The sequence below is a fragment of the Apodemus sylvaticus genome, chromosome 11 (genome assembly GCF_947179515.1).
Source record: "Apodemus sylvaticus chromosome 11, mApoSyl1.1, whole genome shotgun sequence".
NCBI classification, from domain to species: Eukaryota; Metazoa; Chordata; class Mammalia; order Rodentia; family Muridae; genus Apodemus; species Apodemus sylvaticus.
In genome coordinates this window covers 24,057,647-24,077,241 of record NC_067482.1, presented here as the reverse complement: position 1 = coordinate 24,077,241, position 19,595 = coordinate 24,057,647, and the positions used below count along the sequence as shown (strand labels likewise).

Genomic DNA, 19,595 nt, shown 5'->3' with positions numbered 1-19,595 from the left:
TTAATAATTGTTATCCAAAAGATAATTTGTACTATCAGATCACATGTTTATTCCTTTAAGTTTCTCCCTGCTTCAACACAGATACCTGAATTGGGTGCTATAGCAGCTATTTTTAAGATGTTAAAGGTCAAGCTTTTAATAATAGTAGATATATATATATAGCTCATGGTTTATAATTGCTTAAAATTGGTCCACTTTTAATACTGCTAATTCTTAATTTCTACAGTTTATACAAATGTGATTCAAATTTCTAAGAACAAAGGATATGTTCTCTAAATGACTGTCCTTTAGGTATTTGAAATAATTTTATATTTTGTGCACATCAAATTGTAAAGATTTGTTCTTGATGTCCTCAATTTCTACCTCTACCACGTAATGGTGTTAATCCTAGAGGACTTAGTTATTACAGATAAATGATATTCATATTTCTAATTTAAAAGATTAAAAAATATGTGCATGTGACTAATGATTCATTTTTAGGCTGTCTAGTTGCAACTGCTCTAACAGAAAAAACAACTAAAAATGCTATGTTTATTTTATATAATTACATAGTTATTGCCTATGTTATGGTTTATACTTTGTGTTCCAACTTAAATTAATAAAACAATATCTTCTTGGAAGAAAGAAGAGAGGGGAAATTGTGTCCCTGTGCATATAATTTAAATTATGCTTACATGTTTTTAAGAAAATTTTAAAATTTAGATGCCAAGAAACTCCTTGCTAAATGTATATGACATCTTGTAATTAGGCAGATTGATGTCTAGGTGAAATGAAGGAATTCACTTACTAACATATGCCATGATCCTGATTTAATATTGGGGGAGAAGGCATGTCCTCTGTTTTTTCCACAGAATGCTGCAGAAGATATGCTGACTGTGCTTGCTGAATGCCCAGACCATGGTAACATAAGAGCTATATTGGGTATATGTTCTTGACTTACCTCAATTGTTAAATGTCCCAGGTTAGATAAATTGCCTAGCTTCAAGCTTTTAGACTTTGTGGGACAGAACATGGAGACTGTTAAGCTAGCTTAGGAAAAATTAATCTAAAGAAGAGTTAAAATGACTCTTCTCCTTATTGTGTTCAGCTGACTCAACCATAGACTGGTCTAGAAATAATTCCAATATTGAAGATTCCAATTTTGAAGATGGCTAACAATCTTCAGCCAGCTGTGTTAATTTAACATATAGTCTCCACTTTTCCTGAGAAGTAACAGCTTATTTCTTGATTCACAAGGCTACCTCCCCCACCTCAGAGGCCAAGCTTTGGGTCCTTAAAGTTGTTAACTTACAACTGAATTGGATACTTCTGGGACAAGTTAATCCTATTCCACCTTTAACTCTTGACCTTGTCTGTTAAGCAGACTGGCTGTCTCCACCCAGGCTCACCTGGATGGAGAGATTACATGTCTGTTAAAGACACTTGCAGACCCCCCTGGCTTCAAAACTTACACAAGTGGATCTCCAAAGAGGGAGACACATAGAACTCAGATCTATGTGTGTTTGTTTATGAACAAACATGGGTACCAGCGAGACGTGCGAGGCAAAGCACTGCATGGGGAGGTGAATTTCTGCTTCTGAGTCCCCAGGAAGTACACCTAATTGCATAGGGGTTAACGTCGAGAGGCTGTCCTTAAAATAATAAGGGAGCCTATTACCCCTCCTCTGAAAAAGACGTTATACAATATTTAAGAGGAATTACGGTCAATGCTTCCCCTCCTGGTTAAGGCCTGCCTTCTTATGAAGGATATTTATCCACTTGTTTTCTACCTCCTCGTGTTCAAATTAATAAAAAAAGGGAGGACATGTACAGAGCCATATTGGGGCAGTCTTGCACTTGGTCAGAGTTTGACTTTGGTCAAGGTTAACTTCTCCCAGAAAGCCAGGATCCTGCTCCACCTAGGGTGGAGCGCTCGTAGTAAAGGTTAAGTTCATTGTTCCTCCAGGTCTAGGAATTCCTGAATTAAGCAGGTGACCCACCCAGCTGCCGGAGCAGTCAAGACGAGGACCTCCAAGAGAAGCTAGACAACTTCCACCGGAACTCAGCTTGGAGTCTGGGGGGGAAGGGTTTGCCCAAACTGTTAAAAGGTCTGGCGCCATTAAAGTTTACGGCTTTGATCAGTGAACATTGACTTAGCCGCGCTTTCTTTTCGCCCCTCTTCCCTATAACCCCAAGATTCTCTCAACAGATAACCCGGTTTACATGTGGCTGCTGGCGGCTACAAGTTTCTAGTTTCTATTCTGAACAAATTTCTTTAGACTACAGAATTAACGCACTCCATATTACCGAGAGACAAAAGCTACCCAAAACCCAACTTTGCACACAGGACCAGTTGAGTGCATAGCTCACAAGTCAAGCAGCAAGTGCAAGCTGAATGTTTCACCTAGGAACATCCGAGGAGAGGTTGGTTGCGTGCCGAGGCTTTATTCTCAGTTAACTTACTATTTATTTATAAAAGGCTGGCAAAGGAAAAGAACAAATATTTTAAGTCTTTATTATAATAAAGAAATGGGCCACGGACAGACCATCATTTAATGGTTCAGAATGCATACTTACCTTATGGTTAAAGTATTTTTCGAACTTTAGTCTTGCTAATTCTACACACTGGGACCAAATTCTAGGTCTTCTGCTAAGTAGCTTAATAACTTGAAAACAGCCTTCTAAACTCTGTCCATTCTGTATCTTCTAGAATAAGAGGAAATCAAAGGAAAATAAAACACTTGATAACAAGCACAAGCGCAATCCAAAAGGATGAGCCAAAGTGACTATGGGCTTAGCACTTTAATTCTTTTTTTTCTGCTTAAGTCTCTCTCTCTCTCTCTCTCTCTCTCTCTCTCTCTTGTTTGTTCTTTAAATTATAAGGGAATAGTAACTGAAATTTTAGACTAGGTTTTTTTCTTTTTTAAAAATATATTTGTATTTTACCCATATTATATGTACCTCTGTGTGGGGGTGTCAGATCCCCTGGTACTGGGGTTACAGATAGCTAGGAGCTGCCATGTGGGTGCTGGCAAGTGAACCTGGGTACTCTGGAGGAGCAGTCAGTACTCTTAACTGCTAACGTATTTCCAGCTCCCAGATTTGAAGTTTCTTTTTTTTTTTTTTTGGTAATGATTTATCATCTTTTTTTTAAATATTTTTATTTTCTATATTCTTTGTTTACATTTCAAATGATTTCCCCTTTCCCAGATCCCCCCCCCCCATATGTCCCATAAACCTTCTTCTCTCCATCCATTCTCCAATCACCTCCCTCCTTTTTCTCTGTCCTGGTACTCCCCTCCAATGCTAGATCAATCCTTTCCAGGATCAGGATCTTCTCTATACTTCTTCATGGGAGTCATTTGTTATGCGATTTGTGCCTTAGGTAGTCAGGGCTTCTGGGCTAATTAATATCCACTTATCAGACATTGCATTCCATGTGTATTCTTTTGTGATTGGGTTACCTCACTTAGGATGATATTTTCCAGATCAAACCATTTGCCTAAAAATTTTGTGAATTCATTGTTTCTAATTGCTGAGTAGTATTCCATTTTGTAAATATACCACATTTTCTGTATCCATTCCTCCTTTGAGGGACATCTGGGTTCTTTCCAGCTTCTGGCTATTATAAATAAGGCTGCTATGAACATAATGGGAAATGCAAATCAAAACAACCCTGAGATTTCACCTTACACCAGTCAGAATGGCTAAGGTCAAAAACTCAGGAGACAGCAGGTGTTGGCAAGGATGTGGAGAAAGAGGAACACTCCTCCACTGCTGGTGGGGCTGTAAGATGGTACAACCACTCGGGAAATCAGTCTGGCTGTTCCTCAGAAAACTGGACATGAGACTTTGGGAGGACCCTGCTATACCTCTCCTGGGCATATACCCAGAGGATTCCCCAGCATGCAATAAAGACACATGTCCCATTATGTTCATAGCAGATTTGAAGTTTCTTAATTCAAGACATATTTTCATGTTTTCCTATGTGTAAGATACTAAGTATCAAAAAGATCCTTAGTATATATATCTAGGAGATCTAGGAGTTAATAAAAAAAAAAAAACCTGACCTTTACGTGATTAAATAAAAAATGTAAAGCAATATCTTTGAAGTTGGTTTTATTATAGTCTAGTCATTATTATTTTCTCTTAACTTTTTTCCCAAAGAATTTACCAAACCCTCTATTGTTTGCTATGTTATTATTATTATTACATCTTCATTTGGTTGATCCACAAAACCTAATGTCTGAAGGTCAGTGACAAGTATATACAGTTCAATTAAGCTAAAACAAAACAAAACAAAACAGGCTATTTATGACCTAATTTCAAGATTCTCAGTAGAACATTTCACTGTTATCAAGGTTTTAAGCACTCCCTATTTCTATAGGAAGGTTTTATTATTTTTAGGTAAGTGGAAAATAAGATTATACTGACATAAGTATGAGGTCTGCAGTAAAATGCAGTCTTACCTGTAAGACATCTTCTGCTGAAGGATAGGTTTGCCAAAATTTGTTAAACAGTGAAGGCTTGTGGGAGAAGGAACTTTCAAACTGTAAAGGGGAAAAAAGTTTCAAATATGTTTAGTAGTTATAATATTGCCTTTTCTAAATCAGAGAAGACAAATTCACTAAGAAGAACTTTTACCTTGTCTCTCGCCCACTGGATAGTGTGCTCGACAGCTGCTGGAAAGGACTTGAGAGTGCAAAATGGTATTTCCTCTTCTGGGGGGTCTCGCTGTTGAAAAATAAAAAGTAAAACCAGATAACTGGCTAAATTTTGAGTCTGACTAGTCTGTTATACATTTTCATATCTGTCATCTTAGGTAATAAAGCAAAAGTTAATTTCTTGGACATTTAACCTGTTGAACAATGTCATATGAAAACACAAATCTCATCATCCTTTATCATGTGTATTTGTGTGGTGTGGCAGAGTCCTAATGGCAAATCACAATATTAAGGTTTTTTTTTCCTAGAAAAAAATTTCACGTGACATGTAACATTTTATAACACTATTTCTAACTTAGAGAAATGATTTAAAAATTCTTAATATATAAGTTCTCAGTGTTCCCAAAGATAATCCATGAAGTAAAGCATTTAGGGATAGGACTTTTAGTAGTTTACTAGAAAATATATACATTAGATGGGGAATGATTGATGCCTTCTAATGGAAGTAGTATTCCATTGAGGACCTCCTTGTCTATTAGAGGGCTTGCTTACAGCCTAAGCTTACTGGTTTACTCAGTCAATTTATGACTTTTTACTGAAAGATCTCTAATTTGATGACTTATGGGCAAACAGCTTTTTATATTTCAATGAGGAACACTGTAAGAATAATAAATTATGTTTTACAAGAGTCTGAAATAAAAAGCTAGGAGTTCAGCAAATGTAGAATGAGAGGATCCTCTACAGTGAAAATCTTCCATGGCATCAGGCATATCATGATTCCCCAATTTAATTAAAGTTCAGTTTAATATACTATATTATTACTATATTATATAGTGTATTATATAATTACTATATTACACAGTCATTACATTTATCAGTGAATTTCATGAAAGAAAATAAGAAAACAGTGGATGCTAAGAATTTAAAAATTTTACTAAGCAAAACATGCCCTTTAAATTAAGGGACACCAATACTTATTAAGATCATATATTTTAATTATTTTACTTAAACTGTTCAGTTTTAAATTATAAAACCTACAATTATTTCTCAGACCCATAGTTTCAACTTTAGCAATATTATAAAATAATTTATGGAATAAAAATGTTACATTTTACTATCTTATACACACACACACACACACACACACACACACACACACACACACACACACTGCTTCCTTGAACCATTGAAGAATGATTTTTTTTTTCAGGTAGTTTTTGGGTAAATTACCAGGTTTATATTATTACTAGGTTTCACAAATATTTTTAATAATGTATGGTAGGGGCATAAAATCTTTTTTTTCTTTTTTTGGATTTGATTTTTTTGAGACAGGGTTTCTCTGTATAGCCTTGGCTGTCCTGGAACTCACTCTGTAGACCAGGCTGGCCTTGAACTCAGAAATCTATCTGCCTCTGCCTCCCAGAGTGCTGGGATTACAGGCTTGTGCCACCACCGCCCGGCTGGGGCATAAATTCTTAATGAAGACAAACATTTAAGGTGTACCCAGTCTCACTGCAACCTGACATGCCAAGGCTGGTTAATATCTATGGTGGGGGGGTATTCTCTTTTTTGAGGAGAAGGGGAGGAGGAGAGCATTGGGGGTGGGGAGGTAAGAGGGAGAGCCTGGGAGAAGGGAAAGCTGTCATCAGGATATAAAGTAAATGAACAACTCAATTAATAAAAAGATTAAAAAATAAACACACATTAATTACAGTTATATTCTTTTATTAAATGCAGCTTATAACTAGCAGAATAAAACTAAAAGATCAGAAAATAGATATGATTCTAAGTCTCTGGTGACAGTTCTATTTTCAGTCAAAAAGCTTAATTTTTTTTGGTTTTTCGAGACAGGGTTTCTCTGTGTAGCTCTGGCTGTCCTAGAATTCACTCTGTAGACCAGGCTGGCCTCGAACTCAGAAATCCACCTGCCTCTGCCTCCCAGAGTGCTGGGATTACAGGCGTGTGCCACCACCGCTGGTGGTTAATTGTTTTTAAAAGCTATTTTCAACTCTGTGGTAGTTAGAAAACTTAAACTCTCTTTTTTTTAATGACTTCTAAAAATTATATTCAGGGGCCGTGGAGATATATAATGTTAGTTATATGAGCCTGAGGACCTAAGTGTGTTCTCAAGTACCCATCTGAAAGCTGGGTGTGGAGGTCTGACGTGTAATCCCAGCACTAAAGAGACAGGCCGAGACCCCTGGCACTTGCTAGCCAGTCAGTTCAGTCAAATCTGTATTTCCAGGCTCAGCGAGAGACCCTGTCAGAAAAACAGCATACAATATCTCAGAGAAAGGCTCTGGACATTGAACTCTGGCTACTATACATATGTAGTGTTCCCACCATCTGAACACACACATAAAAAAATTACGTTCAACATGTTCAAACATGCAGATGCACATATGTATTAACCTGTCAGAGTTAAAACCAAGATTGATAAAGCTAAGTCAAATTTATTGATTTTTCCATGAAAACAAAAATTACGATATAAAAACACAGAAATTCAATATACTGACTTACGTGACTATTATAAGATTCAGTCAACTGAGGTACAATAATTTCAGTGTGTCCCTTGGTGCCCATTGTTCCAGAATCTAAGAGAGGCCGTAGATTTGCTAAACAGCGACTATTTGGAGACAAAATATGTAAAGAAGAAAGCAAAACAAAGCAAAACAGAAAAGTGATCAGTAACAGTAAACAAAGGACAGCTTACTGCTAGCTGCTTAATATTCAACACACTGATCATTTTTATATTCAGTGTTCTAGCGAACAGACCATGACCCACACAATAGTTTTTCTCCTTAGCCCTATCACATTTATATAAAATTTGTTTCCAACCTAGTTAGTGATTTCTGTTTCTTCCTACTTACTACCTGGATTTAAATCTCATTTTTTTAAATCTCTACTTCCTCCTTAAATTAACTACATTATTCTTTCTTCACTAAATTCCCATTTATTATTTGATTACTTCCTGCACATAAGTTCTGCCATACCGAATCTTCTCAAATGGCTTTTATCCCAAGCAGTATTCACTAAATACTATCATTAGTCATGTTTTACCCACTTTAGTCTAAGGGTTTTTGTGTGTGCACCACCCCTCCAACATATACACACAAAAACAAATGCAGTAATTTGTTTCTTGTTTTTTGTTTTGTTTTTTTCCTTTGCTCAAGATTTGTTTCTCTCTCATTTCTCAACTGGTAAACCTCTGATACATGCTCTGGTATCCTAACATTGTAGTCATACAATGATTCATTCAATGACTGATTGCATAAATCACAGTGAATGAAATCAGGTGATTGACATTGATAATAAATGATCTTTGGATGAAAACTTTAGTGAAGAACCAAACATTAAGAAAACATGTATGTCAATAAAAATTAGTGCCATACTGAAAAAGTATTAAGAAAAGCATATTTAGAAGTGAATGTTTATTTTAAGAAAGATTTTTAGACTGAAACTCAAAGATGAAGGAACATATTAAAGAAAAGAATTGGCAGTATACACATTTGGGAACAAGAATTTTGGAAGAAGGGAAATACAACTTACAGAAGCCCCAAACAAATTTAGTTCCTAAGGTAAAAGAAGCCTTGGAAAATCCTAAAGAAGGCTTATATAGCTATCATAAGGAGAAACAGGGAACAATGGTCACATTTAAAGCACGAATACTGGATAGGTGAAAGGTATTTCATAAAAAAAAAAGAAAAAAAACATTTAGGCTGCTTTACAAATTTTTCTATGTATTATGGGAAATCATCAGTATGCTTAAAATTGAGTAGTTCTATTAGAATGACATAAAAATAATTAGGTAGTTTGGTAATTTTTCAAAAAGTGAGAGTGAAAAACAAAAATAAAAGTAGTTCTTTATGCACTTGAATTTCAAGAACATACCTGTCTACATATCTCCTGGCTTCCACATTATCTAGTGCTGTAATAATGATATCTTGCTTAGTGTAAAATTCATCACTGTATATACTCTCAGTGGCTGGACAAACTTTGTTCAGGTGTGCATCTATTTTTAATTGAGGATTTATTTTCAGAGTTGCTTCAGCAGCAGTATAGCTTTTAGGTTTCTAAACAAGTAACAAATAAAAACAGAAGGAATAAATGTTAAACAGAAAAGATGAACTATGAATTTACATATTCTAATCATTTGGAAAACATGAGGTGACAGCAAAGTAATGAAGTTAGCTCAAATAATTCACATATTAACAGTCCTTCATTGTGAAGCAAAGTGCTTTAGAGATTTTAAAGTATTTTTACAAGTCTTAAAAATATGTTTATTTTTATCTTTTAATTAAAGGCTTATCCACCACTTGTCCTTTCATTTATGTGTCACTGAATCTTGTGTGATTCAGGTGCTATGAAGGTCTTTACAGCATCCTTTGAATTTGTCTTTCTGTCTCTTCTTGCTATTAGGCTAACATATTTTCCTTCTTACTATAAGAATAAAGTCAGAGACTATTAGAAGTCAGGAAATTAACAAATATGTCTTTAGTAGTGTTCATCTACAGATAATACACGTTATAAGACATTTGAATTCACAGAGACAGCTACCGCATCCTTTGTAGTTATGTAAGAGGCTATCAGGTTAACTATGACAGCTATTGTAGTCACTTCTTGTCCATAACATGCTTACATTTCATTTCCTAAGATCGACAATGAGTAGACAATACTAGGAAAAAATTTAAACTAAAAGCACATGCTTTTGATTAACATATTCTTTTTTTCTGCTTTTCACTACAGGGTTTTACCATGTGACTGTGACTAATACTCACTGTGTAGACCAGGCTGGTCTGGAACTCAAGAGATCCACCTGCCTCTGCCTTTGAGTGCACTGCCTGTTTCTTTTCCTGATTTAAATATTTTGGTTTGAGATGACTAGTCTTTCATAGTAAAAGGAGATGTTACTATAAGAACAGCAATTTTAAATACTAAACCTTACCTGTTTTATAACAAAAAACAAGAAGTATTGTTAATATTTGTACTTTGTTAAAACCTCAAATTGGAGAACTTGTTTATGAAAACAAATTTCGGTGATTACAAAATGGAAAGTACTAGTCATGTTTCAGGATTCAAAAATAACATCCAAAAACCAATTTCAGTGTGCATGAAAGGTCATTATTTTCTTCATTTTGTTCTCTCCAAAGAATACTTTATTCTTTCTCTTAAGAATCTAACAAAGAACAGGATTACCCAGCAGCCATTATCTGTTTATGATAAGAAAACAGTGACAAACCTGTATGTGATGAGGACGAAATAGGAACTGCCTGTTTAAGTTGGATTTTTCTATCAAGTCAGGATCTGTAACTGTGACCTTATAACAGAGGAGAACAAAACAAATGAATCTGTTTTGCATTTCTCATTATGAGCAAAACAGCACTCTCAATCATTTTTGCTTGTAATATTTAACAAAATTCCAAATGTTACCAGTAATATGCTATCATTGTTAAATTTATTAATTCCAATTAATATTTAGTGCATGAGCATAGCAAACAACACAAATGATTTAAGCGCATTAGAAACTTCTTTAAAAATTCTTTATTTGGAGACTAAAAATATCCCTATCATCTTTTAGACCTACTAAATTAATTACTCATAGAGGAGCTATCTCTTCTAAGTTTATGACATTCTTTTATTTATTTCCTAATTGTTATGCAAGTGTGTGGAGGAGTATGTACGCATGGCATGAGTGTGGGAGTCAAACAACAACTTTGTTAAAAGTCCTTTGTCTTCTTCAATGGGTGGGTTCTGGGGATCAAATAAATCACATTTAATGTCAAGTGCCTTTATGTGATAAGCCATCTTGCTAGCCCAATATTTATTCTTAATCTGAAGTAATTTGAGAAGAATGCTGTCACGTTTCAATCTGACAGGCAGGTGTTCCAACTAAGGCTGAATCTATAAACCACTTGAGGCAGTTGAGTATTTTTATACAGCCAACTAGCTGTCATGGATAGTTGATCTATAGGCCTAAAATACTTGTCTTTTAAGATCGTATAGAATCTAATTATAGAAGATGAAAGAAGAAAACAAACAAGTAAAATAATCTGCAGAATTGAAAATGCATGTGCTATTAAGCTAGAATTTAAAAGACTGGCCTTGGCATCATACTGCTCACTGCAGGTTCCAGTTCCAGGTGTTGACTGGTGTTTGCATTCATTCTTTTAGTAATTTTCCTTGTGTATGTGTCTATATTTTTGTGGAATTTATGTTAGAGTTTCTCCTCTCCTCTCCTCCCCTCCCCTCCCTTCTCTTCCCCTCCCCTCCTCTCCCTTCTCTTTCCCTCCCTTCCCCTCCCCCCCCTCTCTGGGGTGCTGGTGAAGAGTCTTATTTTCTGGTGTTTCCCTTTCCTACTTAAAGTTTTAGACATTAAAAATAGAGAAAAAATGTATCTGGTGTTTAATTCAAGGTTTCATTTTCCTCTTGATTCTAGGTACCTGGGGATGTCTCTTTACATCTTGGGTGTATCTATGAACACTTACAGTTTTGTTACAAGTCTCTGTGTTCAGAATGACACAGGCCTACCTACATTACAGGCTTCATTTGACTATCTGATGTCAGTAGGTTTCTTCACTTTGGCTTATCCTGACATTTACCTGATAAAAGCACTGCTTTTCTATACAGTTAAAGCATTAAGGTAATCTCCAAGCTTACAGTAAAGAAGCGATTTAAAACAAGAAAAATCCAAGTAACTTTTAAGCAACTAGACTTCTAGTTTGTGGAGCACAGCTTGGAAATGCCAAGCATGGATATGTGCATCTAATGAAGTCACTAACGGAAGCATTTATCTTAAAGGTAAAGTACCACTAATACAAGTTATTTTAAATATGACATGATTTTTCAATAATGCAGGGTGAAGAATTTTAAGTGCATACCAAACAATATGTTATTCTCACTGTCTGAAATTCACCATTTTAATTATTTGAGCATTCTGCAGCTTTTTTGTTTTGTTTTGTTTTTTCGAGACAGGGTTTCTCTGTATAGCCCTGGCTATCCTGGAACTCTCTCTGTAGACATGGCTGACCTCAAACTCAGAAAATCGCCTGCCTCTGCCTCCCAAGTGCTGGGATTACAGGCATGTGCCACCATTGCCCGGCCTGACTCTGTAGCTTTTTAATGTCATCTCTCATGTTAATATTTAATTAAGAATGAATAGTATAACAAAAGAATAACATGGTTTTCAGTTTGCAAGCTATAATAAAAATTCTTTTCAAATTTAATCTTGATGGTAACTACAAAAAGACAGACAGGATGTATTTCAGGAAATTACAGAGTTAAGAACAGAGAAGCAGAGAATCTGTGACTAAAAACTCACCATAGATAATTAAACTCTAATTCTCAGTTTAATGGTCTACCAAGTAAAAGAGGCTGGTATGTCAAACACAGTTCTTAAAAGGGCAACAGGAGACATATAAATGTTTAAGTCTCAAATGACTCGTATCTTACCATTCCTTTCTCTCTGCCTGTACCAACACCCAGTAATGCAAGATTTTTTAACATTTCACAGCCTATGGCGCCACATCCTACCTATCGAAGAAAGAGTACAGATATCAGACAACAAGACTATAATTTTTAATGAATAAAGAATTTCATTCTAATTTCTTCAACTGCTACAACACTAACTACAATTTTAAAAAATGATTTGTGATTCACATGTGGTAGATTTTCCTTTTTCAAGTTTCATAATGTCTTTTAAATGGCTCAAAAATAGTATAAAACAAAAAACAGTACAAAACAAGTAAGAAAACTATAGTATTTATAACTTCTTTAAACCCAAAAAACTGAAGATTCTTAAGAAAAGCTAAATGCAGAACTTATTTCCTATAGAAGAAAGAAAACAATGACAGAAACCAAAAACATAAGAACCGAGCCCAGAACTAGGTAACATGAAAAAGTCTTCACTGTTATCTGAAATACAAAAGTATGTTTAAGACAAGTCTACAAAGAATTTTAGTAAAACAGATATTTGAAACTTGATTAAAAGAGATTCTATCTATGTGAAAAAAAGTCTCAGCAGTAATTGCTAATCTTTAAGATATTACTTTACAAAAATAATTGCTAAAACTGAGTAGTATTTTTAAGAGTAGACAACATTTATGCTCTTATGAAAAATTTCTCTCGAAATAAACTAAGATATTTTAAAAAGAGAACATTTACTCATTTTCTAATGTAGCGATTTCAAAAACCATATTTTTAAAGTACTTCTAGAAAATTATTTAATGCTGAAGTTTTTACATTCATGTTTTATTTTGAAATGAGTAAATTCTTCAGATTCTGAAGTGGCTAACTTTTATGTAAAAGGCCCAGGGAGTAACAATATTAAGCTCTGGAGACTATATGATTTATTAGTTATTCATTTAGATCAAGTTGACTTTAAAAATTTACTTGACATTCAACAATATTTTGAAAATATTCCCATCCTTATTCACACTTACTAAGAAGATATTCAAATTTTGTAGCTTCTGACACAATGTATCTCCAATGCAGGCACGTAAGGCATCATATCTATCTCCTCTGAAGAAACATTTACCAAAAAACAGAAAGATATAAAAATACATTTGATTATTGTTAGTAACAATTTAATATTGTACTTTAAACAGAATATACTTCTGAGCTTCTAAAGGATTAATGAATAGACAAAAGGAATGGACAGACAGATGATTTCCATCCCAGGAAGGCCAGATAGCATGTGATGTTATTACTCTGTACCCAACTATATGTGATTTAAATTTATCAATAGTTTATTACTGTACTTTTCCATTTTGTACTTTTTGATATTTTCCATGCACCTAAATCTCGGAAAGTAAAACTGCAGATAAAGAGGGACTATTGTATTCAAGAAAAAATTATAAACATCATGATAGCTAAAAAAGGTTCTTAGAGGAATCTATGGAAGGAATTTGGAGTTATTAATTCATTTAAATTGAAGGCAGAACTTTGGGTTACATGGTTTTCTGAGATAATGAAATCTCTAAAGTTTTAACTGATTTTGAAAAAGATTTATGGCCTCAAATGGAAAGTGATTTATTAAAAAAAATCATGGATAGCAATCTTACTCATTAATATTATAGCGTTTGAATGCCAATCATTCTCATACATGCAGCCTGAAATTCTGTATCCTCTATATAAAGTGGTAATGAGACATGGTACTGCAGTAATATTTAACCACTAGGCAAAGAAGTAACAAGCCAAGAAGTAAAATGTCAAGAGGAAACACACCTAAGACAGGCATGCTTACAAAAAATTAGTCAATCTCTGCTTCTTAAGGAGATACTAAGAAAAAATAATCCACATTTTAGCTTTACCGTGGGAGAAACTCCTCATGCCCAGGACTGTTCAGGGATTCTATAGTATCTGCTGCTTCAAGATACAACTGAAGAGAAGATTGAAAATAGAACATTTAAGACTTCAGTCACTAAAAAACACCTGCACCTTTTCTTTTACAGTTATTTAATAAGCATAGGAAGAGTTAATAAAATTTCAATGTAAAATATTAGAAAAATAATGGTTATAATATATATTCTTAAAACTGTGAAAACTAAAAGGACTGTTAAAAGGTATATAATTCAACTCATATCACTTATCCATCCCTAAGGATAATTTTATTTTTTTTAATTTTTTAGAGGAAATTTTACCTCAAAATCTGTTCTTCATTACTACAGAAGAATTCCCATTAAATTTTAGTTACATTCAAATAAACAGTATGATTAGCTTGAGAAAAGAGTCTATTCTGTACACTGTACTTCCAACTAGAGACATTTTATCTTTTACCTCATATATAATTATAAAAGACAAGATCCAGCAAGACAGCTTCAACATTTTTAGTTCCAAAAAGAATTTCTTTAATTCAGTAATAATTAAAGACCCCAGTCTTGTGCATATTTTCATTTAAGTAACTTGTTTTAAATTTGAACAAAACAAGATGATAACACCATTGTAATATTACTACATTAATAGCATAATTTATATTTCTTGTTAATAGGCATAACTCTGCCAACTTATACCAATCAATTTGTAATCTATTTTAAATAACTTAGCAGAAAAGTGGTATTGTATGGGTGCAGTGTTATATTCAAAATCAACTCAAACAGAAAGTACTTAAACAGTATGTGTAGACTTACTGTGCCACTTATTTTCCTTCTTATAACAGATACAAATGTTTTTAATTTTTGTGATGCTTTTATCTTACACAGCTCTCAAATTTAGACCATTGCTATATTCTTTATCTTCAGGCAATATCAAGAATGAAACCTGAAGATTTGTAATGTCAAAATTTCTACAGAACAAGTTCAAGAGTTCAGAGAGCTCCAAAATGGTAACTAAACCAAAATACTAGAGAAAAACTGTAGACCAAAAACTTAGTGGTTTTTATATTACATGGTAGGAAATACATCTGAAAAAGCAACTGAGTTATATCCCAACAGACAAAATACATATATGCTCCTGTTAGTTCCAATTAAAGAATTAAGTTTCTAAATTCTGATTATAGAATTAAGTTACTTGCCTTTTCTATTTAATATTTAACTATATATAATATAAAGATATATTTATGCCATGCTATAATTAACAACACATTTACTTTATGGACCATTTAACTTAAAATGTAAAGAAACAGGAAATACTGAACTAACCCATTGACACAAAGGAGAAAACTTCCCGGTCACAGCTTTTAATACTTCTTGGCTAGCGACACCCCCAACTGCAGCAGCAAGTGGGGGTAAAAAGCCTTGGGCAGTCCACGAAAGCCAGTGCACAATGTCAGTATTCACTTCAGGCTAAAACATAAACCACAGACAACAGTGATACTTACTAACAGTATTCACACACAGTACCTCTGACTTCAGGAACAAAGTTATCCATACCATTAGAACCTAACTTGCAAAAAGCAAGCAAACCCAACCCAAACTACTAAATTTCCATCCTAAATAAATTTTCTTAATCTCATGATAAAAATACCAATTGGCATGTTACCTTAAGCAGCTTTTAAATTACTAGTTTCTGTTCGATTCTGCTTTTCTGACTGTAGTCTAGACTGCTATTTAGATATTCAGAGTACCTGATGTCATAGAGAAAACAACTCAATACCCTCGTTTTTTGTTTGGTTGTATTTTTGTTGTTGTTGTTCTTTTGTTTTTGTGGAGACAGCCTAGGCTGTCCTGAAATGCACTCTGTAAACCAGGCAAACCTGAAGATCAGGGATTTGTCTCCATGGTCCTAGGGCTAAAGGCAGGAGCCAGCACCACCCAGCTTCCTTCTTTTTTTTTTTTATTTGATATATTTTTTATTTACATTTCAAACAATTTCCCCTTTTCTGGCCCCCCACTCCCTGAAAGTCACATAAGCCCCCTTTCCTCCCCCTGTTCTCCCATCCACCCCTTTCCACTTCCCTGTTCTGGTTTTGTCCTATACTGCTGCACTGAGTCTTTCCAGAACCAGGGGCCACTCCTCTGTTCTTCTTGTACATCATTTAATTTGTGCATTATGTTTTGGGTATTCCAATTTTCTAGGCTAATATCCACTTATTAGTGAGTGCATGCCATGATTGATCTTTTGAGACTGGGTTTCCTCAATTAGGATGATGTTCTCCAGCTCCATCCATTTGTCTAAGAATTTCATGAATTCATTGTTTCTAATGGCTGAATAGTACTCCATTGTGTAGATATGCCACGTTTTTTGCATCCATTCTTCGGTTGAGGGACACCTGGGTTCTTTCCAGCTTCTGGCTATTATCTAGCTTCCCTCTTATTCCCAACATCATGTAAACTGCAAAATGGCAAGCTTGAGGGAGGATAGTAAAGCCATCCCACCTGCAATTCCTCAGCAAGGAAGAAATGCCAAGTAGCCTTTCTGTTGTTTTGTGGTTTTCTTCATTGTTATTTTCTGTAACAGTACCTCCCGTTTTCTTGTCATATCATGCTTTCTTTCCATCTTTTCTCTATCACCTCTTATTGCTTAATTTTCAATACCTTACATCTTTACTCATTTACCCTAATTCCTAGAGCATTTCTTGCCTACTAGGTACTAAAGGTATAATTCCTATTTGCAATTGACTTTTTTTTTTTTAATTTTCTGTACCTGGTTTGCCCCTAAATTGTTACTGTCACTACTATGGTCACCTCTCCTTTAGCAGCAGTGAGAATTAAGAGTTCAATAAAAGGATTCCCACAAAGGTCATCAAACAAAGCCAGGAAAAGATGTTATGTCCCAAAAGGTGCTCAAATAATAATGTATAAACATAAGAAATATGGAACAGCAAGACAAACCAGTAACTGAATTCAAAGAACATAAAAGTGGTACAAGAAGCAATGTAGATCAGAAATTAATGAAGTAGAAACCAAAATAATGAAGCTAAAATTTTGTGAAAGGGGTTTGGGGATTTAGCTCAGGGGTAGGGCGCTCAAGCTCAAGGCCTTCAAGGTTTAGTTAGCCCTCAGCTCTGCAAGCAGGGTGGGGAAGTGGGGGTGGGGGAGTAGGGGGAGGTTTTGTGAAAGGATAAAGATTAACATACTGTTACAATAACCAAAAGAAAGAAGGAAGGAAGAAATCCAAATAACTAAAACTAGAGATGAAAAAAAGACAACATTGAGATGCAGGAGAATGGGGAATACTTATAAAAAATAAACCAATAACTAAGAAAATCTAAGAAAAAAAGAGTAACTTTCTAGACATCTATGACCTATCAAAATTGTCCCAAAAGGATACAAAAACCGTCTACCTAGGATATACAATGAGTAAACAGATTGGAGCAAAAAGGAATAAGAGTGCCAACAAAAAGATCCAGATCAGAGTTTTACTGATGGGTCCACTAGATCTTTGAAGAAACTATAACCCTGCCAAATTATAATTCATTTCGAAGAGCACAGAAGAACTCTGAGACATTACTAAAAAAGTTTATGGCTCAGAGGAGGTGCCTGCCTAGTATGCAGAAGTCCTGGGCATGATCTAACTAATCATTGTAAAATTCTAAAAATTTTAGGAAGAAAAAAACCCCTATACTCATAAACTATGAGAAAAAAACCCAATAAACTAAGTATAGGAGAATATTTATAAAGCATGTATTGAATAAGACTTATATAAAAACTATAAATATAACTACAGAACTCCCAATAATTCAAATATAACTAATTAAAAATAAGCCAAGATTTGAGAAGCAACCTTATCCAAAGAAATGTACGAATGTCACTTAAGCACATAAAAAAATAGGCTCAGGTTCACTGTAAGTGAACTTCAGTGAAATGCAGCTCAAATCCATGTGATACACTTACAAATAACAATGTGGTTACAGTAAGAAAGGAAACAGAGTTTTGGAGAGGTTGTTGTAACTGAACCTGGTATAGAGCTTGTACAAATGCGTGAACTCGTAAAGCTGCTTTGAACAGGTGAGGCTGGTCACAGCGCTGCATGCGTTAAATCTCAGCCCCTGGAGGCTGGGACAGGCTGATCCTCTGTCCCAGGGGCTGGCCTTCATATATTGAGTTTTAGACCAGAGAGGGCTACTACTTAGTGAGAGCCTGTCTCAAAAAAGCGCCAATTTCTTGTAAATTAAACACCATATTTTACATCTACTATGTGAATTTTCAATTTATTTCTAGGTATTCTCACAAGAAAAATGAAAATATTTATCAATATAAAAATCTACATATTTGTAGTTTTATCCATAAAACAATCAAATACGAATATAAAAGTAACAGCAGCAAACAATAGTTGTTAAGTAACACATGGTATTAATGGTACTTTATGAAATAAAATTATTTAATGTTCACAACAACTTGAAAGGTGAGGTCATCTAATTTTATAGATACACAAACTAAAGTAGAACAAAAGAGCTTCTTTATTAATGCCACAGAATCAGTAGGTAGCATAGGGAAGATCTAAATGTAGGAAAATATCAATATGTATTTATGTTATAAACAAATACATAGTCAACCACAATTTTATCAATATTTACCTTCTCTTCTAAGGTTTCACTTATAGATATTGTTAGCTTCAACAGTTCATCTGAATCTTGCTGACACCTATAATTTGAAACAAAAATACAATTTCAATTTTTTGAATTGCCACCAAGGTTATATTCAAAATATAGTACTATGTGTTTTTATCTAACTTCAAAGTCTTAGCTGTCTTATGACTATATTACTTCAAAATCATAGTCATCTAAGACAGCATATGAGATTTAGATTTAAACATATGAGATAAGAAGCTTACAATTTCTAACTTAGGCTAGAAAACATTATCACAGATTACCAGTTTACCAATTAGAAAACATTCTGATTTTAAAGGCTACAGATTTTAAAGTCTCCAAATATGAAAAATTCCCATGTAGTATGATTCCATTCTTATAAATGGATCTTTCTACTTCCACCAATAAATCACCCTAAATGTCATGTTAATGAAGTTTAGCATATTTTCTAGTAATGAATAAATGTTAGTAATGTAATTAAAGGTTAGTTTTATTTTTAACCTATAATTTTTATATGCTTTCATTTGAAAATAAAAAGAGAGAGAACAAAAAGCATTACTTTCAAAACAAACAGCATTACCTGATATTTGGCTTACGACTGTAGTTTTCCTGGAACTGGTCCAAGGCCAGCATAGCGACATGAATCTGTAAAGGTGCCTATTGCAAACAAATAATTGGCCCACATTTGTTAAGTGTTATGGATGAGGCTAAAAGTTTTTCAACTATTATTTAACTTCAGCCTCACAACACAGTGTAATATAATGATTACCATTAGAAAAGTCAAATGACTTGGCTTCAAGACAATAAAGGTATCATTTTCCAAATAACTAGTGTTTACTAGGTTATTCATAAGAAACATCAGTTAACAGAACATTTGTATAGCTGGTGTGGTGACACACTTTTAGCCCCAGCAACCAGAGGCGGGACTCAGAAGCAGGTGCATCTCAGATTTCAAGGTCAGCCTGATCTATTTAGACACCCTGAAAAAA

At 34.4% G+C, this 19,595-nt stretch overlaps 1 protein-coding gene across 1 annotated transcript in view; it reads right to left on the bottom strand.

Annotated features, from left to right (window-relative positions):
• Uba6 (ubiquitin like modifier activating enzyme 6) overlaps positions 1-19,595 on the bottom strand; it is a 68,226-nt gene that overhangs the window by 22,551 nt on the left and 26,080 nt on the right. The window contains exons 12-23 of the mRNA XM_052198454.1: positions 19,187-19,263; positions 18,595-18,661; positions 15,278-15,421; positions 13,952-14,019; positions 13,082-13,160; positions 12,093-12,173; positions 9,883-9,960; positions 8,535-8,716; positions 7,164-7,269; positions 4,624-4,713; positions 4,449-4,529; positions 2,557-2,685 (exon numbers count right to left, since the gene is read on the bottom strand). Coding sequence (XP_052054414.1) covers positions 2,557-2,685; positions 4,449-4,529; positions 4,624-4,713; positions 7,164-7,269; positions 8,535-8,716; positions 9,883-9,960; positions 12,093-12,173; positions 13,082-13,160; positions 13,952-14,019; positions 15,278-15,421; positions 18,595-18,661; positions 19,187-19,263 — 1,182 coding nt within the window. The remainder of the gene's footprint in view (positions 1-2,556; positions 2,686-4,448; positions 4,530-4,623; positions 4,714-7,163; positions 7,270-8,534; positions 8,717-9,882; positions 9,961-12,092; positions 12,174-13,081; positions 13,161-13,951; positions 14,020-15,277; positions 15,422-18,594; positions 18,662-19,186; positions 19,264-19,595) is intronic.